Source organism: Oreochromis niloticus, linkage group LG8 (assembly GCF_001858045.2).
Source record: "Oreochromis niloticus isolate F11D_XX linkage group LG8, O_niloticus_UMD_NMBU, whole genome shotgun sequence".
NCBI lineage: Eukaryota > Metazoa > Chordata > Actinopteri > Cichliformes > Cichlidae > Oreochromis > Oreochromis niloticus.
This window is the reverse complement of record NC_031973.2, coordinates 4,384,061-4,406,409: the sequence shown is the minus strand read 5'-3', so window position 1 is coordinate 4,406,409 and position 22,349 is coordinate 4,384,061. Positions and strand designations below refer to the sequence as shown.

The following is a 22,349-nucleotide window of genomic DNA, read 5'->3' as shown; positions in this document are numbered from 1 at the left end:
CTTTCTTACTGGGAGTACACTTTAAAGCCTGTCCTTTTTCACTTTTACTTGAGTAAAGAAGTTGAATCAGTACTTCAGCTTTTACTGGAGTACTTTGTAACACTAGTATCTGTACTTCTACTTAAGTACAGAATGCCTGTATTTTTGCCACCTCTGGTCATCTCAAGAACTTTAATGGCTTGTAATCTGTCTCTTCATTTAAGATTTGGCCCATCTTGCAATAAATGTTCCTTCCAGAGGTTGTTTTTTCCTCCCCCTGCAGTCTTTAATTGACCTTTTAATAGGGAGGCAAACACTCGAGGCTGAAATTAGCTTCTTCATAAAATCTGATGATGTGATAATTAAATTTGGTGAGGTCATCCGTACACAAAAAGCAAAACAAGCCCACACACTTCCTGTGACCTTTTCTCCCCTGTATCATCTTACCCCCACCCTCACCACCCAGCTCCTTCTCGTCATCAAAAGTTGTTATGACGACCTGAGTAAACAGAAGATACGGGAGCAGAGACACAGCTGTGATGGTGGGGGTGGTCTATGTGTGCCTGTCCTACTTTACTTTGAACTTGGAAGGTCAGAGATGCCAGGCCACCTCTAGTGGTAGAAAGCAGACGTGACAGCGTTTCTGCCTGAGTTGAAAACAAAGCTGTTTGAGCTCTAAACCAGGTCACATTGTCCCGTGCAACCCCACGCTTCAGTTACTCATCCTAATTGTCTTTGTAAACAAAGAGATTTAATAATAAAAGCAATCATCTCGAAACTTTATTATAAGGCATTGTGTGAGAGAAAAATGATTCATAGTACATGTACACAGTGCACACATATTCCCTGTTATCCTCTTTTGTCACTCATCCAAGTGACTTCTTCAGGACTCATTAAAATATGCGAATGACAACAGCTAACTTATCCTTAACCTATTTTATAAGATAAGTAAAGTTATTTCATTTATAACATTGCACATAACTATGATAACTTGGTACATAGCTAAATTGTCAGTATAGCTCATAGAGCATGTTTAGCACCCTCATTACTCACCATATTGGTTACACCTTTAAGAAATAAGTAGGATGGATGTTGTATCATAAAACATGATAAGAAGGCTGATTAAGTTTTTTCACTAACTCATCTAAACAAATAATTTTTTAGAGGGTATAGCAGATTTGGAAGTTTATCCTAAAACGACAACTATAATCTCCACATTTCAACTTTTATCTCTTAACAGAATTTTGACTTTATTCTTAAACCAACAATAATTTATTTTTTTCATAATGTGAACTTGGAGCGCATCTTTCCTACCACAAGAACATGAGATGGGCACAGTGAGCCCGATACTGGACAGCTAAGGGGAGCCCAAGTTATCCTGATTCAGTTTGTATGTCAGAAGATACCTGCATAGAGGATGGTCCTCTCAACAAATTCATGATAGATTTAAAGTATGTTTTTGTCATTATGAAGAAATATATATATATATATCAGTCTTCCCTTTTGTTGACATTCCTTAAAGTGCAAACTCTCGTCTTTAGAGTCTAAGAAGCTTGGAAAGGAAAGCGTCCGGACTTCTTTAAGTTGCTTGAAGACGTTTCACCTCTCATCCCAGAAGCTTCTCCAGTTCTAAGGTCAAATGGTGTCTTTAGACTTTTCATATTCCCCCTCTGCCTCCCTGGGCCCAAGAAGCAACAGGCACTGCACCCAAAGCACCGAGGGCGGCACAGACGGATACCTTAGGTGTTCTGCGTCGCTGGGGCTCTGGCACCCCCCACCGTCCCTGGTCCCGGACGGAGGTACAGCATTCCAGTAAGGTATCAAGGGGGTATACGCCAGGCTTTGGTGGACAAAGGCTGCACACAGGCCCTGGTTCACCCCGGGGCATAATTGGAGGAGGAGTGGGTGTAGGTTAAATGTGTGCATGGGGGCACTCACATGCAAAACACATAGGATAAAGGCTGCAGTTAGTTTGTGCCTGTCACATCCCCTAATTTTGGAAACAAATTGGCTGGGGTTTAATAACCTTTTGGGGCAGTATGTGGGGATGCGATCACAACCTTTAGTAGCGTGTAGTGTCTGTGTGGTGCTCAGGATGACGGGGGGGGAGGAGACTCACTAGGGCCTCACTACAAGGGCCCGCCGCCCCGTGAAAGATTTTCCACTGGAGCAGTCTCGGGATGACACCCAACTCTCAGCCTTTGACCAAGTGATAGAAATTGATGGTCGGACCTACGTGCACATTGTATTACTGAATGATCCTAAGAGAAAAAAATACAAAATACAAAAAAACCCCCAGTTACCAATGCCTTTATAAAAAACTGTTATATTTTATTTCACATTTGATAGTCACACACTCTGTTATTGGTTAATCGTTTGATATAATATGAAAGTTTAATGTACAATAATAAATACGTTAAATCAGATGACAATGTAGCTGACACCGTGTTTATCAGTGTTTGGTCAACCAGAACTGTTGATATTGGCATCCACACATCAAGTTTTTATACAAACAATATTAAAATATAAAAAAATATAAAAATATAATGAAAGAAACAGTTGAATTAATATGAAATTACTGAATTATATGAAATATTATGGCTTTGTGTGCCACAGTGTTTTTCTTTAAACTACTTGGGAACACTTTTACTGGCAGTCGGTGATGTCACTGAAAGGCAAGGTTCTGTTGCCATAGTCTCCTGAGTTTTTGAAAGCTCACTTACAGAACTCACTTAAACAGCTCAGAAAAGACAAGCGCACACACACTTGAAGAAGTAGTCACTACATTTTCCTGTTTAAAAGATTTTAAAAATTAAGATGAACAAGGAAACAAGAAAAAATACAAGTCCAGCAGATAACAAAGATCCAGGAGATCAAAGTAAGTAAACAAATACAAAAATCTGTGTAAAATCCCCCAAATAACAGAATCTACATTTCTAAAAATGTTGACACTCTGTGTATAAAATGAATCATTTGAATCCTATGTTGGACTGAAAATAGCAGAAATACAACATGTCTAATCAAAGAAAGGTTACTGGGGCACTTTGTCTTTGGTAAAATAATGGGACAAGTTTATTCTTGGACTCAGCAGTAAAAACAGACCAACAAGTGTCATGAATCTAAGACTTAGTAGACCTGGTATGGACTCGTGTGGCTCTGTTTTTATCAAAAGGATAAACTTATTAGAATTTAACCAACACTCATTAAAATACCATCAAAATCCTTCCAGTCCTGATGTCGAGCACTCTTTTTCACTACTGTGTTGTTGTTGTTTATAGACTGTGAGAGCAGGATGGCTAAAAGAAAGGCCAGTCCTGAAAGGAAGACCCCCGTAAAAAGGAGGAGGGTCACTGAGGAGGCTGCTCCTTCCACCAGCTCAGACACTCATGAGGTCAAAGGAGTGAAGCGTAAGCTCCAGCAAGATGCAGCCGGCACAACCAGTCCAGCAAAGAAGTCGAAACTTGCTGAGCCTACGAGCGGTGACGAGGAGCAAGCGTCTTCCTCCTTGGACGCTGGTAAAGGTAGGCTAATTAGTTGAGTGAGGGGTAGATTAAGTGCACAGCTGGTTGCTCAGTTTAAGATATTAGTGTTTGGGAGATATTTGTGTCTATGATCTAATAAGCTGATGTGCTTTGGTGTTTTCCACATCTGCAGACTGCAGTCAAAGCACAAATGGGTGCATGAAAGATGGTAAAAGAAAGGCTGCAGGAGACAGCAAAGAGCCACCCGAGAGAAGGAAAAGGGACAAAACCAAACACAGCGCCCAAAATTCAGCAGCTGACCAGAGACGTAAGTAGCAAGCAGCTTGGCTTTTATACTCAGGTGAAGAGCAAAATGAACATTTAGGCTACAGCAGAGAGTCATTTGTGTCACAGCTGTAGTGAAACAACATGTGTGTTTGTCTTTTCAGGTGAATTCCAGGCCAGATACGTGGAGGAGCACCATCTTGGAGGAGGCGGCTGTGGAGCAGTGTTTGCTGGCTACCGGATAACGGATCATTTCCCAGTAAGTGTTCAGATGGTGGGAGTAAGACAGGCAGTAACGCAGATAATAATATCGTAAGCTGAGACGTGTGCTGTTTCACACCTTTAATGATGTCATACTGAGGAAATGCTCACCAATGCTCTGTGTCTTTTAGGTAGCCATCAAACACATTCCAAAGGACAGAATCCCCATCAAAGTGAGGGTAAGTGTGCAACACTTGAACTGTTTTTACATTCCTGGACTGAGTGCAGCGTTCACCTGTGGAGCGTCTGTTCCTCATCATCCACTTTGTTGGAATATATCAGGATGAAAACGGGAAGCTGGTCTCAGTGGAAGTGGCCATTATGCTGAAGCTTGCAGCTGAAGCAGACGGATCAGTGGGAACGTCAGCACCCGTGTCTCTGCTGGACTGGTTTGACCTCGGCACAGAGCTGATCCTGGTGCTGGAGAGACCTGTCCCCGCTGTGGACCTGCATGATTACATAACAGAAAATGGAGGATGTTTACCAGAGGAAAAGGCCAAGGTAAGTTGACTGGAAGAGCCTTAGACTGTACAGCATTCAGTCAAAGCTCAGAGTATCAGAGAAGCATCAACACATTGACTCGTTACTGTCTTCTTCATCTTTTCCAGGTCATTCTGAAGCAGCTGGTCGATGCAGCAAAGGACCTGGAGGATAAGCACATCTTTCACCGGGACATCAAGAGTGAGAACATTCTGATTGAGACCGGCTCAGATGTGCCTCGTGTTCGTATCATCGACTTTGGACTGAGCTGCTTTGCTAAGGCGCGATCGCTGTACCGCGTCTTCTACGGTAACATATTCAGCTCCTGCTCTTCACAGATGTAGCAATTTGTGCCTTTTGTTTTAGAAGAAATTGTAATTGTGTCTGTTTATTAGGTACACCTATTCACACCCCTCCCGAATGTTACGGATGCAAGAAATACAAGGCTGGACCCACCACGGTGTGGCAAATGGGAGTGGTGCTGTATGAAGCGCTTCATGTGGGGGACTTTAATACCGTGACGTTCCTCCAAAAGGAATTGATATTCAACAAGGATCTGTCTCCACGTAAGAAAACGTCACGCTTCAACATTCATTGATGGCTTGGATCACTGGAACTATCATCTTCATCTTTTTTCTTCTTTCTTTGTTTCCAGACTGCCAGAATTTCTTGGACGCATGTTTAACCAACGTCCCGGAGAAGCGCCCAACGCTGGGGGACCTCCAGCTTCACCCCTGGCTCAGATAAACCCGTCTCTCTCACACACAGACACACACTTCATATCTTATCATATAAGTGTGATACATTACCTAACTTTCTTTTTTGTGTCTTTTTTACAGGAAAATATTGTTTTTTGTTCTTTTGGCCTATTCTAAATTTTGGTATCCCGGAGTTCCTGTAACACCCCCCCCCAGCCGTCCCAGGAAAGGGGATCTCTCTTTGAATTGGCTTTCCCGAGGTTTCTTCCCATCAATCTGGCCCCCCGGGGAGTTTTTCCTCGTCTTCATAGAGAGCTTGGGCTGGGTCAGGAGCTCCATCAAAATTGGCCTAATTTGATTAGTTTAATGTAATAAAATACTTTAATGTAATCAAATAAAAAAAGAATAAAAGTCTGAACCTTTAACTTGAACTTCCATCAAAATAAAACTTGTTTAATTCAACTTTGCTGAGAATGCTCTTTCATTACCATTTCAAGGATTGTTTTTTACCCATGATGCATTTTGACAAGTAAGAAAACTGAAAACTAAATCAGGTTAAAGTATGCACAAAGAAAGTCACACTGTCACTGCTCTGAAGACTTGCATCTGTTGCCCTAACCCCTAATGCGTCTCAACAGATTTCCTGGTTCTACCAGAGGTTGCAACAGTTTTTCCTTCCCACTGTTGCTGATTGTTTGCTCATAGTGGGCTCTCTGATTGGTGGGATTCATTTTCTAATAGTATAGGGTCTCTGCCTTCCAATGTAAAGCGACTCTAGACAACAGATGTGATTTGTTGCTATAGTTACGGTTGAATTTAATCATTCATGTCCATTCAGGAGTGGAAGTGTTATATTTCTTAATATCCATCTGTACTCAATGTGATTTCCATAAATTTAATAGAGCTGTTTGACTGATCGCCTAATATGTGACAAAAGAATCAGCTGTGATGCTAATGACAGTCTGCGCTCTCTTACCTGTCTGTAAACGTTGGCCTTGTCTCTCTCACTCGTTTAATGTAATTAAATAAAAATTAGTACAAATCTGAACATTTAAGTTAAACTTCCATCAAAATAAAACTTTTTTAATTCAACTTTGCTGAGAATACTCTTTCATTACCATTTGAATGACTGTTTTTTACCCAAAAAAGAAGAGAACTGAAAAGTAATCAGGTAAAATTATAACTACTGGCCTGTATTTACCAGTAAGTACAAACTCTCCACAAGTACCACTTACCTCAGCCCTCTCACTCGTTTCCTGGTCCAGTGACACCTCTCTCCTCTGATGCAGAAGTTTCAGCCCGTGCTCTCCCAGTGTTCCGCGTACCCGACCATTTGTCCGTCCCCTGGTTTCCCACGGCACCTGTGCAGAGTTTCTGTTTACGACCTTGCTCTTGTTTAAGTTGATTCCTCTCATTAATAAATCTTGTAAAAAGTTCAAGCGATTGCACATGAATTAAGGTACTTTAATTTAAAAATGGAAGGTGATACAACCTCAAAGCGTGGTTGCCTCTGGATGTAAAAGGAGAACGAATGTCTAGTAGTTACACTATATAAAGTACAGATGCACAATTGTTTTAAAAACTGTTACAGCTTGTTATGGCGACTTATGCTAAGTTAACCATCTCCTGGCCTTAGAGCTAAATTATTTTTAATGGATCCTGATTACATAAACACAGGTTTTATAGTTTGCCCTCAGTGGCACTGATTCATTATTCCCATCAGTGAATGAGAAATGAAGACGCTGAAACAGCCTCAATGAGGCTTTTCACTTCTATGTATAGCCGATTCGACCCACCAACAGCAGCAAGGACTGGAGTGACAGGAACCCACTGACGTGTGAGGAAACTTTCTGCACAGTCTCACAATTGGTCGACCTCTGATCCCATTCACATGTTACCAGGGAGAGGGACCCTCCACCCAAATCACACACATAACGCACTCCCTCCTGTGGTATTTTACTAATTCAAACAGGAATGCACCGTCCAGTTGTCAAGGGACAGAAGAAACCGAGGCAGCTTTTTTTAAAGTGTGACTTACTTAAAATATGTTATGCAATCATTCTTTAACTCTATACACAAACAGATGTCAGTGTGTGTATATGTAAAGATGTCATATCGACAATAGGGTTACATTTATCAACAATTTGATTTTGTCTTTTTAATTTCTTTTGGTTCTGAACACAGTCTGTCACCAAATAACAAGATGAGCCTCAATTTGATCCTTACATTTATACAAAGTATGATTTCTACTATTTCTTTTTCACCTTTTCGGCAAATTAACTTCAAGTTTGTGTATACAGGTGGGAAGAGAGTTTGTATGCATAACTGTACAAAACAATAATTACACAATTCTTTACAGCATCTTAATATGTGCATTATTTACACTACATCTATATTAATTATTAAATCATCATCAGTACCTTTATTGTGAAACTGCTGATTAAGCTGCATGGATTTCTTCACCACAATACACAAAAGATTTTAAAGATTTCATTCAGTTTAATTTTATTGTATTTGTACAGCTCCAATTCACCACAGCAGACACCTCGGGGTACTTTATATTGCAAGGTAAAGACCCTAAGATATATGAGTGAAATGTCCAACAAACAGACGATCCCCTGTGAGCACGACTTGGTAATGGTGGAGAGGAAGAACTCCCATTTAACAGGAAGAAACTTTCAGCAGAATCAGGCTAGAGGAGGGGCAGGTTTCCATGTGGCAAGAGATAAAAAAAACACACACAAAAAGGACAAAATAATGGACTCACATATAAACCTGTGGGGTAGAAGGTCTCAGTGCATCACAGGAAACCCATAGAAGCATATCGATGAGGTCGCCTGAGGTCACCCGATCCAATAACTGGTTTTAATGAAACCAGTTATAGGCCCCACATATGGGTGGGCTGACATTTGGCACTTTATTTTTATTTTTTCCAGCATTTTTGAGCCCTCACAACTTCTTAAGCACAGGGGACATGTTTCTAGTGCTGGAAAACAATGCTTCTCTTCCTAATAATACCGTCACACTGAGGCTTAAAGCTGAACGGTGAGAATTTGGCTTTAAACTGTTACACTTGCAGTGGGTTTAAAGACCCAAGTGTCATTGAGGACAGCTACGGAATCCATGCAGCGTGTTTGAGGCTGGTGTGGGCGAGTGGGTGGAAGGGTGGGCAAGTGGGTGGACCCGGGTGACAGAGGTGCAAGAGCTCGTAACTCACACACATGGTCAGCCAATCAGCAGGGCCTGTGGGGGCAGAAAGCCGGTAAGTTACACTTGGAAACTAACAAACACATAATAACACAGAGAACGGACAGACAGCAGAAGACAGAAGGAGTCACGAGAGGAACCCTCGATCTGTTCTGCAGGATTTCAGCTGAACCCGAGACCAGCTGACTGAGCTCCTAAGGTAATGTGCTCTGCTGTGACTGGATGTTTGAGTCAGACTTTGCTGAGCTGGAGGTGTCCTCACTGTCAGGTCACAGAGTAAGAAGGACGTTCGAGGCTGATGGAAAGTTTAGTGAAAGTTGCAGCATATCCAGAGTCTAACATGTCGATCTTGCATGTCCTGAAAGTCTGATCGGCTCTTAGATGAAGCTCATCTGTAGATAAAGCCTGGTTAATTCCATATTATGAAAGCAAAGCTCTTCAGGTATCCACTCACACAGGCTCTGTGCGAGCACTTCCAGGACAAGTGCAGCCTCCGTGAGTGGGAAGAGTGTCTGTTTTGATCCCCCTGTATTCGCTGTCAACATGGCGAGCACTGAGGAAGAGAGACTTTGACAGCTGGACAGCCTCAGTGGAAGGCATGCAACCGCCCCTCTGTGTGCTATTTATATTCACCTTGCCGGGCTTACAACCGGTGTCCCTTCATTCACACCCCGGCACGGCAAATGCCACCACATTAAAGTGCTTGTCAGCTACAAATCAGTGGTTTCTACTACGGCTGAATTAATCAGGGTTCTTGTGTTGCAGGAAGAATTTAAGAACCTAAAAGTGAAATGATTATTTTAGGCTCAATTACTGCCTGATATTACAACCCTGTATTTGTCATATCATTTCTGCCATATCTTGTTTAAATATGACAAAACTAGGGTTGTATAATTAAGGATATAAGAATGAAGTAGTTTTCCTGCTTAACATAAAAATGTAGGATAGATATTTAAATAATTAATAATAAAAAAAAACATATACACATATTTCTTCATGGTAATAATTTCTCAGTGGTTCCAACAGTTAAGATAAAAACAGAAAAGAAATCCAATATCACATATAAAATATTCAACATCACACATTTCCATACGGTATACAGTATTCCTGATCATTTTATTATAGGACAACTCCTGGCTTTAGATGATGATTCATTTGTTTTACAAAAAAACAAATGACTCTATTTGCACAGGAGGGAAAGAAGTGAGCTGAGCAGCACCTAAAAAATCTGATCTGTAGTGACCCCCAGTGGCTAAACTCCTTACCTGTGCAGGTGTTGTCCCTAAACAGTTCGTCATAATGAAAGAGCAAACTCAGTCTATTATTTTGTTCTTGTATAAAATTAAAGCAGATTTAGGGAAAGGTGTTTGCATCTGCTGCTGCACAACAAGCTCACATGTTAGTTTAGATTTTCTTAGACAGGCCTACTGATCATAAAAAGACTTCTAACCTTGTTAGAAGTCTTTTTAAAGCATATGGCTTCCTTATACTCTAACTCATCAGCAGCCAAGCAAGAAAAATATCTCCCCATTCACTACAAGGGTTGGGCACCAAATCATATGTAAATATTCAGGATGAAACCTGCCAACTTTGGTGATTCTCAGACATTTTATCGCCAAGAAAAAACAAATGTATCCATCTATTATCCACCCACACGGTTCTACATAGTGCAAACACACACCTTTAAAGTACTAAAAGAACAGGGTCCATTCTTTGTGGCCAAATTATCCACACCAGGATTTTTAGTAGGATCTAACTTACTTCAGAACACTCCGTATGAAACTTACTGGTTTGGTTTCTCTTCTTTTAAACATATTTTTTCCTTCTCTCCTCCAGCTCTAGATGCAGACCGACAGCGACAGAGACATGGCCATACCTCGGATGTTTAACTCCAGCACACCGTTCATCATCGTGGCCGACGGATCTGAGCTCTCGATTCTCACCAAAGTGGACGACAACCAGGGATGCGAGGAGGAGAAGGACTCGCTCGTCCAAGCCATTGGCCCCCATCTGAGTCGAGTGATGCAACGCGGCACAGCCAAGCATGTTGTCACGCAGGGGCGTGAAGTTTCCGAGGAGAATCCGTGTGTTTCTATAGTCGCGCAGGCTGAGCGTAAGAACATGGAGTCAGGACTGTTTTACATTCTTTTCCTTTTTGTTTTAGTTACTTGCATCCTTGTATTATTTTGCTTAAAAAAAACAAAACAATGAAAGCCTATGTAGACTACATCCAGCACAAGTCTCCAGTCTATGGGGCTGCACAAGACTTAATGCAAGACCTGAAGGGCCAAAAAAAATTTCATGTCAGCACATGATGAGTTCTTCTTTTAAACAAAAGGCTTTGATCTTGCTTTTAGAGAGTAATGACTAAAACAGGCTTAAAGGTTTTCAGTTCTCTATAATTGTTTTGAATTGTACATCAGCACTTTTCAGGTTTACAGAACAGCTGCTTATGCAACCAAAGATCACTAATGTTCACTAACAAGCAGGTGTATTAAAGAAATGGTGCATTAGCTGCTGTTGTGCAAAATTACATAATAGCAGCTAAAAGCTTGCAGAGAGGAATGCAGAAAAAACAAAGAAAACATTTTTACTGTTACTCTGAATGGAAGCATGTAGTAGTAGCACATGAACCAGGCTTTAAACCATTTTCACATTTTCAAATCATGTTTATGAACTTTAATCCACAACGAGACTTCTCTAACTCTAACTCCTACTGTTTCTCTGTCCCAGGAGAAGACTTCCAGGAGTTCAGCCCGACTAACACTCAGTGCCCCTACTCTCAGTCTCGCCACCTCCAAAAGCACAGGTAAAGACATGTACAACACACATTACCTGTGCACAGGCTTAAATGCCCTCTATGGCCAAAAATATAGGATACAGGTATTATATGATTTCCATTTAGCTTGTACGTGAGGGTTCAGGGTTCTTTATGAAGCTGGGTATGTGTATGAAGGAAGCTATTGTGCTCGTGACCAGCTACATATTTGAATTCATAGATGGTAACAAGGTTTTAGCTGTGCTTTTTCTCTGTGCATGAGGCAATGACCTCTTCATGCACTTTAAATAACTCATGTGCTCCAAACAACACTGTGACCAGCTGGATTTCAAGGAAAGCATTAAGATTTCTGTGTGAGAAACCAAATTTTCATACTTCTTCTCATTTGTAGGACTCTCAGTAAGGAAGCCGCCTTTGTGATGGACTCAGATGACGAGAACTTTGAAACAGCCGCCAAATTCCCGCGCTACCATCTCCAGAGAAAACAGCGCTGGAAAACCAGAACCACACAGAGCCTCGAGGAAGGGGAGGAGCCTCCTATCATCCAGGGTCTGTGGGTGCAGGAGATTGATTGGCTGAAATCAGCAGACAGAGAGACGACTTCATCAGCTGAAATCATACCTCCTCCTCCTCAGTTTACTGACTCGGCCTCAGACCCCTGCAGAGACTCGTGCATGTGTGACAGCTGCAGCTGTGCAGACGTTTGTGACTGCGTGAGGAGATCAGAGGAGGCGTCGCCGTCAGAGGACCAATGCAGATCCGTAGATACAGAAGACACATCCAGCACCGACCACAGAGGAGGCTCGGGCTCTGACACTGACTCTGTTCGCACTCATGAAAGTGACTCAGACTCGTCTTACGACGTCGACATTGGCACACAAGGCATCATGTTGACCTTTGACCTCATGTATGTGTCTGGATTTACCCCTTCCTCCCATGCAGGATGGAATTCTGACTCTACAGGAAGTGTGCAAAACCCAGTGGGAAATTCAGAGTATGCCCACAGCCTCAGCACTGAGAATACATCCCAGTGCTCCTTTGGGTTTGATGACATGAGTGACACAGTGTTAGATGAGCTGAGGGGCAAAGTGGCACACATACCAAAACTGCTTCTTTCAGCTTTCTGCAGAGATTTAATCAAACAGATCCTGAACGGCTGGAAAACATCGAAACCTGCAAACGAAGGACTCATATTTCACGACGTAAGACATTCACATCCAGTTTATCCACACTGTTTTTGTTTATGGACAGTAGACAGCAGAAGCAGTAGTATTCAGGTACTGAACGGGCCAATCACAGTCGCTGCAGGCTGCATCAGTGCAGCATGTAGTTCAGCTTCTAAGGAGATGTACATCAGGTTACCTTGTAGGTTACATGCAGGGTTTCACAAGGACTCAAATTTAAGTAAAAATCCCACTTTAACCAACAATAATGAATAACAATGTTTTTAATTCATAATATAGTAAAAAATAAATGAAGTGTAAAAATCTGTGACATCTAAAACTCTGAATGCAGACTTTTCACCACATGAAGGTGGAAAATTTTACTTTGTGTACAAGAAAATGAAAACATGTTGATGTGGATGTTTAGAAGCTAAAGACACATTTAAAAGACAATAAAAGTTATGAGCCAAAAGAAATCAATAAAAAATAAGTAAATAAATAAGGTAACTTACTGTCAGCAGTAACTTGGTCTAGATTTGAATACTGGTGGTGAGGTAGGTGAAGTGGCCTGAAGGGAAGGCTCGTCTGGGATTTCAGCGCTTAAATGAGGAAGACTGGCTGTAAAAGTTATTTTTTTATGGGGGATTTGTGATTTAACACATTTCCTTTTTTCTCCCTGTGTTTCATCAAGCATCTCCAGCCCAGCAGTTGTCAGTACAGGGAGGGAGAGGAATACTTTGTCCTTCATCACATCCAGAATGGATCATATGGTGATGTGTTCTGCGTTCGTGACAGAAGCACTGGCTTCAAATGTGCTGCCAAGAGGGTAAGCCAAGATCCACTTAGTCAGTCATTACAATCCAGATGTGCTCCACCCGAGAGGTTTAAACTCCTGAGAGCTGACATGCTGATTTTATTTAAACTATTTTCCGTTATTTAGCTCATTGTTGACGTTCTTCTCAGATTCCACTGAGTCATTTCAGCAGCGAGGAAGTGAGCACATGGACTGCACTGAACTCTCCTCGAGTCGTGGAGCTTTTTGGAGCTGTGAGGGAGGGGCTTAATATTGTTCTCCTCATGGACCTGAAGCCAGGTAACCTAACTACACTCTACAAACTGCATAAAAACCGTCTGAGCAGTCTGAAAGAGTAATCATATTCTCCCAAACCCCATCAGCTTGTTTGGCCCAGCTTCTAAAGGAGATGAACTGCCTACCTGAAGATCTGGCCTTGCATTACCTCCATCAAACACTGGGGGCGCTAGAACACCTTCACCAGAGAAGGGTGGTTCATTTGGATGTCAAAGGTATGTGTTCTTTTTTTGTGTAATGACTTAGATCTAAATGATAATATATACAAACATGTATGAATATAATATATATAAATTTAAGAGATTTCAAACCCTCTGGACATTTTAGAGTGGCCTGGTTCAACCAGTGTGGTCCTAATCATTTTATATATACAATAAATCAAATGTGCAAGTGTCTGCAGATGCATTCAGGCATTTTACTTGAGGAAGTAAAAAAATATCAGCAAATACTCTTAAAGATAATCATTAAAAAAAACACTTGCGTGTGAGAAGTGGGAGCTATGAGCGTCTGGCATCTTGATAACAATAATAATGCCATGCTTTATTTTTAGGCAGTACATTTTATAGCAAAACATTTTTCTTTGTAGAAGTTGCTAAAAAATGAAGGACACGAGTATATAGGTAGTACTTTTACCTTTAGTTCATTATACACATATATAGTTTGTACTTTATTATTTAGGCTCATTTCGACTTTAACTTGCAATGGAGACTTTTACTTGTTTTGGAGTATTTTTCTACTGAGATACGACATGTCAGACTCTACCCCGAGTTTGTTGTGAGACCCCAAAGTACCTTTGCAGAGATTTTATATAATCAGTAGAACATACAGAGAAGGGAGTCCAGCGAAGCCTCAAGCTGGTGGTTCTGCTGTCAGCTAACATCTCCTGTGACGGTACCTAATCCTAAAGTGACACCTCACCCCTAAACCCTCGGTAATCCCTGCTCATACGATTGAGCAGGAGGGGTTTGCACACATTAGGCCCCTCTATTGTGCCCTGAGCTCATGTCTAAAAGCTTCGCTCATCATACATCCGTCAAATTACCCACTCTCATCATATCAGATGGCACAAAGTTCCTGTGCTTTATTTGTAGATGGTACCTTATTCTACCTTGAGATGGCCGTTCAGGCTTTAGCCCCTCATGCACCCATCACTCTTACAGCCTCTGACAGCCTCCTGCTTCTCAGTCAACTGTTTCATAATGAGCACCCAATGAAAACAAGCTGTCCCACTGAATCCTGCGTGTTGATCTTATTCCAGTTGACAATGTGCTGCTGTCTGCTGACTGCAGAGACACATTCCTCTGTGACTTTGGTCTCTCAGAGACTTTAGATGACAGTGGATGGAGCACCAAGAATTTCAGGGGTAAGTTGATCCTCAAAAGTCTGAAATAAACTGTGGTGCAGTTTACAAATGACTAACATTTTGGTTCAAACATTGATCTAATTAAAACACATAAATATATATCACAGCAAAATGTCAGTCTTTTTAAAATCTACTTGTGAAATGATCTACTCCTTAGGCTCCCATAAATACACAATAAGGAGTTTGCAATGAATAAATCTGCCTTTCACCATCATCTTTCAACCTTTAAACATTCATATCTTTAAAAGATAGCATGCAATATTCTCAGCCTACCGTGTTAGCATTCAAAGTTTTGCAACAGTCTTCCAAGTATTTGATTATTAACCCCAACGTTGGACATATTTTGACCTCTACATTCATGAATGGCCCTTTGAGTTTTAAGACTTTCAGTTCATCTAACATTTGTGAATGTAGGAGCTGCATTCCCCGGCACAGAGACCCACATGGCCCCTGAGGTGGCACGAGGGGATCAACTCTGCGCCAAGGCGGACGTGTGGAGCAGCTGTTGTATGCTACTGCACATGCTCAATGGATGCCAGCCATGGATACGTTACTATTCCCATCCACTGTGTCTCCAGGTAAGAACCTCTTATTTGCTGATTGTGGAAAATCAGACAGTTACACGCTGAATGGGACAAAACCACACTTGCGTATTCATCTGTTTTAGATTGTCAATGAGCCTCCGCCTCTGTGGGAGGTGCCATCCAAGTGTAACAACTTCACAGCTAAAGTGTTCAGGGCCGGACTCCAGAAGGACCCTGAAGGAAGAGCGTCAGCAACTGAGCTCAGGAAGAAAACCACCAAGGCCCTCAGAGCAGGTCGATGCACCTTATAATCCTTGATCTTCTAATCATTTAAATGTATACAATTTACATTACATTAGAGTTGTGAGAGTGGTGAAATCATGGCCCACAAACTAAAATGACTTTAAATCACGATACAAGCATTCAAAGCCTTTAGAGAAAAGCTGCATGTCATCACCAAACAAACAAACAGCTTTTTGAGACAGTAATCCAGCCTTTGTTACATCGAGGCTGGATTATTGTAACGCACTTTATCGTGGGGTTAGTGATGCATCCATGAGGCGTCTGCAGGTTGTGCAAAATGCTGCAGCACGTTTTTTAACTGAAACAAAAAAGTCTGAGCACATTACCCCCATTTTAATTTCACTCCACTGGCTACCTGTACATTTTAGGATTGTTTTTAAAATTCTCTTATTTGTTTTTAAATCTCTTAATGGCCTCTTCTCTTTCTGAGTTTAAAAGTCTTCTTAAAACATTTATATTCGCTGAAACATTTGGCACTGTTTAAGGGGGTTGACTCAATTTGTTTTAACATGTTTTATTTTATTTTAGTTATTTATTTTATCTTATCTTATTTTTATTTTATTTTTACTTTGCGTATGCTATTTGCATGTGCAGCACTTTGTGAACTCTGGTTTTATGTTAAAGTGCTTTATAAATAAAGATGGTATGCTATGGTAAAACAAATAAAATAGATTATATAATATCTCCAAGAGGGAGTATCTCTTGAGGAAAATAAAATAGGACCTGTATCCAAATCCACTTTTTGGCAAAGAAGGGACTCAGCTGTCTATAGATGCCAAGTATTTTAAGCATATTGTGACACTGCAAATTATTTTTTCCACAGTTGGAGGTCTGAGTTCTTGGTCCATGAAAAGCGCCTGTGAAAAACTGTATCGTGTCCAGAACCAGAATGAAGACACTCCCTGCTCTTTGTCCCATCAGATTCAGAATAAACCATCACATACTGGCTCAGCACCTGCTATGTACTGGGTGAGCCCTTGGAGAACTGCTGCAGTAGACGAGGACAGCAACGACTGGTCAGAAGGAAACTCAGACCAAGAATCTGAGTTGGAGACATTTTGCTTAACTGGGGAGTGGGACTCTGAGCCAAAATCACTGCGGGATGATTACATCACTAATGAAAAAGACTGGGAGACCGGGTCTGATTCAGAGGTAGATATATACATGGGGGAGGAGGAATATATTCAGGAGAAGTGGCTGAAAACTGACAAGGACTATGAGGGGGATTGGGAAGAGGAAGGAGATGAAGAGGAGGAGGAAGAGTGGGATTCTACCGAGTCCACGGAGTATCTTCGTGCTCTCCGAGGCCTTTTCCCTTTACTGCAAAAAAGTCACCAGATAGAAGACGATTCATGGGGATCAGAAGCAGAGCTGGAATACCTCAGAGATGGTGAGTCACAAAAAAACTCAGTGGAGCATTACTAAAGCCCCGAATCATATTATTATTATAAATTTGGCTCAGATGAGGTTACAGAGCTCTTCGTGTCATTTTCAAAGATACACTTTTAAATGGGACATATTATCCTCTTTCTGTTATTCTGTCATTTGCAGTTACAATGATGGATGCTCATATTAAACACAGCGAGCATTTTTAAAAAAATGAGGTCTGTTTATGTAAACCTAATCCAAAAATTCCAGCTTCAGACTGCAACTTGTTTTCATGCATTTTTTTTTAAATCTTGGTTCTGCATGATGTCACAGAGACAGGATATCCCTAATATGGTCATTTCAGGTACACATCCACAGGATCTTCAAATGTTTTGTTTATGGGCACAGCTAATCAAACAAAGTCGGTTTAAAGGGACTGGAGCTAACTTGGCTTGTTTCAGAGAAGGTTGTCAAAGCCTCATCAATGTCCGCTAATAACAGAAACTTTTAACATGTTGTCCTTTACTAGATGTGACTAAAGGTACCAGAATCAAGACCCCGTCCCCTGAACCTCGAGATGAACCACCATCCTGCTTCAGCTGCTCTGACACATCGCAGATAGATGCCTCAGAGAAGGTGCGCACCCATGCAAGAGGGATGTAGCCAACCTTAACGTCACTTACTGGTTTGCAAAGTCTTGTTTTTGAAATTCGAACCGAGTGCTTTCGCCTTCGCCATCTTAGCATTTAGAAACCAGACATCACGAGAGTCTGACAGTCAAACTGAGAGACATGTGGCTCACACTGCAACGGCTTTTTAATCACAAGCTAGACCCGCGCTAAAGTGAAGCCTGCTTTGCTTAAGGCACTTCTTCACTGGCTTGAATTTTGAGACTGGGACGCTACGTCCATCTTTTACATAACAAACATGTGCATGCATGCTTCATGTTTAAATTTATGTACAAAATAAAATCCTCCACAAAAGAAAATCTTCTTTCTTATTTTTAGGACTCTGATCACTCGTCTGATGACCTCAGCTCTGGCATCTTTTCCTCCTGCAACAGTCAGACTGATGCGTGCTTGGAGTGGTTAGCTTTGGCCAATCGGCCGTCCTCACAGTGCTTTGAGGGTAAGATGGCAGGGATGCATCTCTGTGCAGATCGAGGGCTGTTGGAAGAATTTTTCTAATGCTCTGACATTTGCAGGTATTGATATCTGGATAGAGGACCCCGAGGGCAAGTGTTTGAGGATACGTGAACGTAGGCGGATCAAAGTGGGTCATGTTGCCATAGGAATTAGTGATCAGGTATGAGAGAGTTTTAAGATGTCCAGAAACCGTTTAGCTGTGGTGATACATCAGGCCGAGGTTTCTGTTTTGTTTCCTCAAAGTGTATTTTGGTTTGCTTTTTTCTCTTTTCTTATTTCCGGAACAGAAAGTGAAATGTCCCGAAGTACAGTTAAAGAACAAAATTGGGGAAGTTTAGATTTAAATCTGTGACTATCCAATGAAAGAACAAACACACTAAATTATCATTACCACTTCAGCATTAACCCTTTGCAGATACATCTGACACCCAGTCAGCCAGAATCCATATGAATAATTACATCTGTCACTCAGATCTCGGGGAAAGCCTTCACTTTGGAGACTCTGGACAGGAAGACGGTGTCCTTTGAACGAGAGATCAGAGAGTCTGGTCTGTGGCTTCGCTGTGTTCCTGCTCCTGACAGATGCCAGCACTGGAGGTGGAGAGTCAGAGAAGGCAAGCTCGAACTTCGAGAATGAGACGGATATTTTCTGTTCTCTGTTGTTGTTTTGGTCTTTTGGACTAATTTAATTTGTTTTTTTTTTATTGGGAAAAGCTTTTAAGCACTTTAAAACTTTTCTCAGTGCATTTACACATAGCTCAACATAAATAATCCATTTTGACAGAAATATGGGCAAAAAACCTTAAACACAGGAAAAACAAAGATACCAATCAAGCACTTTATTAGGAACACCACACTGAGTTCAGGTAGGCCCTCTCTTTGCTAGCCGACAGCCTCAGTTTACCTCCTGTGTTGCCAGAGTTGTTCTTCTGGATTCAGACTTGCTGGTTAGGACGACAACGTAGGCCGTCTGAATTCAGTCTCATATTTATAAAACCACGTTTAAGATGAAGGAGCCATTAGAAAATGACTCCTTCCAGTGTGACTGGTGGTTGTTGGTAATATGCTGGCAGAAAGAGACCAAGAAAACATTCCCCATGTTACCCCACTGACACCAGCAGCCTGGGCAGGTTGGCTCATGCTGATTTTGACCTACCATTTACATGGCGATGGATCAATCCTTGCTGCATTTCTGCTATCTGGGCTGCATTTGATAATCTCACCATCCTGTGTTTAGATTAGATAACATGTTTTTTAATCCAGTGAATCACATTATTAACAGGAGCCGTCTGACACTCCATATTCCTGCAGATCCACCAAGGCTGAAAATTCCCTCCATGCCACACATGAACTGAGTATGAACAGGATCCGTGTTTTGTTTTGTTTTTTTCCTCAAGGAATCCCAACACAATTTCTCATTTTTTTCTTTTAGTGTGATATTTTTACGTATTTTTGTAGATGTAACACAAAATATCCAATCCTTCAAATAATGGTAAAGGATCCCTTCAAAATCTCCCAGATCCAGACCTGAAATGATAACCACTTTGAAGTCCCACAGCTGGCAAAGATACACAAACAAACCGAATCAATTGCAAAAATAATCTCTAATTTGTACTTAATAACTAGTTACATGTCCGTTACCTTACCAAACCCCGGTACTTAGCTTATACTGCTGTGTTAAACCAGTGTCATAACCTGCGCCCAGCCTGAGCTGCTCCTTACCAGAAATCCAACAACACATTGTAGGAATCCAGACCTCAGCCCCCGTGTTAGGTCTGTAGTGTGAAACATAATATATTGATGAGCACAGGAGTAATATTTCTGCAAAATAAAATGTAAGAAGGGGCACGGTGGTTAGCACTGTTGCCGCACAGCAAGAAGGTCCTGAGTTCAATTCCACCATCAGGCCGGGGTCTTTCTGTGTGGAGTTTGCATGTTCTCCCCGTGTTTGCGTGGGTTCTCTCCGGGTACTCCGGCTTCCTCCCACCGTCCAAAGACATGCAGCTTGTGGGGATAGGTTAATTGGATAATCCAAATTGCCACTAGGTGTAAATGTGCGAGTGAATGTGAGTGCGAATGGTTGTCTGTCCCTGTATGTTAGCCCTGCGACAGACTGGCGACCTGTCCAGGGCGTACCCCGCCTCTCGCCCTATGACAGCTGGGATAGGCTCCAGCGCCCCCCGTGACCCTGAAAAGGATAAGCGGAAGCGAATGGATGGATGGAAAATGTAAGAAGGATTTATTGTACCTAGCTTGCTCAATATGCAAATACAACAGCTAATATGTGGAGATATGTTGATTTCCTCGTTTTAATAACTCTGTCAGTTTTGTCACGCTCACCTCTTTCCTTCATTTCAGCAAAGTGTTGTTCACATCTGAACGTTGAGCTCTGACAGGATCATCTCTGTTTTCACTGGTGTTAGCAGAACAAAGCAGAGGAACGAGAATAAAAGCAAACATTATGGTCAACCATTCAGCACGGCACTGTAAATGAAGCTTCAGAGTTTCTGCTGCACTGGTGCCACGTGATTGGCTAACTGAATAACTACTAGCACAAGCAGGTGTTCCTAATAAAGTGCTACTTGAGTGTACAAATAAAAGAAATCTTAAAATGTCTATTTTCAGGTTAAACTGTTTCTATATGTTTTAAGTAATGATACAAGTAGTTTACACTCCAAGGGGGTAAACCTGCTTGAATAGGAAATGGTGTTGGTAGAGCTGTAATAGGTTGTGACATCTGTATTTTTTTATTTTGTGTGTTAAGATTGTTTCCCTCTTTCCGTTCTCCTGCTTGTTCTTTCCTTTTATGGATCACTAGGAACAAAAAAATCCGTTCTTTGTATCTCTGTTTACTTTCTGATGTGGAAGAAAGAGTTTGTCATGTCATCTGTTTCATTTTAGAGTTTAAATGGCATGAAGCTGCCTAAAATGATGTGTTTTCCACAATATATCACAAGACTGGAATCTCTTGGTACTTGAATGTAACTGATATTTTATATTCTAATAAAAAAATGACTCAGAGGCACAAAAGTTGCTGTCTTCTGCTCATTTCCAGCTATTGCCTTTCCCAGTCGTTTCTGACTCGGTGTCATTTGAGAAAGACCAGGATTAGACCTGTTGCACACTGTAAACATTGACAGCACTGATAAAGAGGCCCAGCCCTATAAAAACAGATGATGTTAAACACGTGAGGCTGTTACATGTGTTGCATGTGACCAGGAAGGTGTATGAAAACGTTTGCTTCAGCCTGATCCTGTTCATACATTAATTGTAATATAGGTATTGATCTTACACAAATTGTTTTTGTACAGTGTAAACTGTATTTGATAAATATCAGATATAAACATTTTTCCATCTGGGCATGAAATATACAATTTTGCATTATTTGTATTTGAAATAGTTCAGCTAGGTTCCCACTGAAGAGAGATTCATGTTATTAAATGAAAAGTAACTACATGTGACACTCTTTATGACTATAGCAACTAGCTGGCTAACCTTAGCTTCCTTCTCATTGACATCAATAGCAAAAGTGCTATCAAAAGCCAGACCAGTGCTTGCTTTTTGTCCTTGTGTGGTGTTAACTGGTTTTTGACATTACTAATTAACAGACTCCATTTTCTACCCAAAGGTTAGCTGATGATCTCGCTGTTAATGCTGTGAACAGAAGAGTGGTATTCAAACAAGGTTCCCATGAACGAGCACAGCCATCTTTAAACTTTTTTGCAGAAAATTCAAACTGACTCACTGATGTAAAGGTCACTACAAAGTCCCAATTTTTTTAGTTATATTACAAACCCTTTAAACTACAAATAAAAGAGGCTTGATAATTTATTATTAGACTTTTTTTTTAATCTATTGCTGCTGTAAGGCCCACCAAGTGTAAAAAGATATATGCACCTTCCAGAAAGTGTAGTTGACATGGAAGCGCCTTAAATATGCATTCTTTCTAACGACCAGCAGGGGGCGACTCCTTTAATGCAAACACACTTCCAGAAGTTTTTCCTTCCTTGATCTGTGCCCTCAGTAAACTCTTAGCTGGTTGTGCTAAGCTTGTGAGCACAATCTGCTAATTTTAAGTCATACTAAAAAACAACATGAAGTTTCCTCTTTGGCTCATGACTTGTTAATCATAAGATGGCAATTGTTGGCCTGTGGTGTCCACTTTTTTCAAAATACCAAGATGGCAACAGCAAAAACAAAACACTCATCTTGAGTCACCAGCGCTTCACTACCCAATGGGTGA

The 22,349-nt window shown here is 41.2% G+C and overlaps 2 protein-coding genes across 4 annotated transcripts; both read left to right on the top strand.

Annotated features, from left to right (window-relative positions):
• Positions 1-2,699: 2,699 nt before the first annotated feature.
• On the top strand, positions 2,700-5,626 carry LOC102080391 (serine/threonine-protein kinase pim-1). The gene is made up of 9 exons (XM_005453684.4): positions 2,700-2,857; positions 3,258-3,500; positions 3,634-3,768; positions 3,890-3,984; positions 4,118-4,165; positions 4,269-4,487; positions 4,595-4,775; positions 4,862-5,032; positions 5,122-5,626. The coding sequence occupies exons 1-9, from the start codon at positions 2,797-2,799 to the stop codon at positions 5,211-5,213; spliced, it is 1,245 nt and encodes a 414-aa protein (XP_005453741.1). The 5' UTR covers positions 2,700-2,796; the 3' UTR covers positions 5,214-5,626.
• Positions 5,627-7,396: 1,770 nt separating this feature from the next.
• On the top strand, positions 7,397-19,935 carry map3k14b (mitogen-activated protein kinase kinase kinase 14b). 3 transcript variants are annotated; one of them, XM_025909519.1, is made up of 15 exons: positions 7,397-8,570; positions 10,208-10,484; positions 11,108-11,180; positions 11,542-12,352; positions 13,005-13,139; positions 13,277-13,406; positions 13,490-13,618; positions 14,662-14,766; positions 15,181-15,344; positions 15,434-15,584; positions 16,417-16,983; positions 17,491-17,597; positions 17,969-18,089; positions 18,166-18,266; positions 18,579-19,935. In XM_025909519.1, the coding sequence occupies exons 2-15, from the start codon at positions 10,214-10,216 to the stop codon at positions 18,741-18,743; spliced, it is 3,030 nt and encodes a 1,009-aa protein (XP_025765304.1). In that variant the 5' UTR covers positions 7,397-8,570; positions 10,208-10,213; the 3' UTR covers positions 18,744-19,935. The 3 variants fall into 3 exon arrangements, with proteins under 3 accessions (XP_025765304.1, XP_005453742.2, XP_025765305.1); XM_005453685.4 differs by having other exon boundaries at positions 11,105-11,180; XM_025909520.1 differs by lacking the exons at positions 18,166-18,266; positions 18,579-19,935 and having other exon boundaries at positions 11,105-11,180; positions 17,491-17,646; positions 17,969-18,046.
• The last annotated feature ends 2,414 nt before the right edge of the window (positions 19,936-22,349 follow it).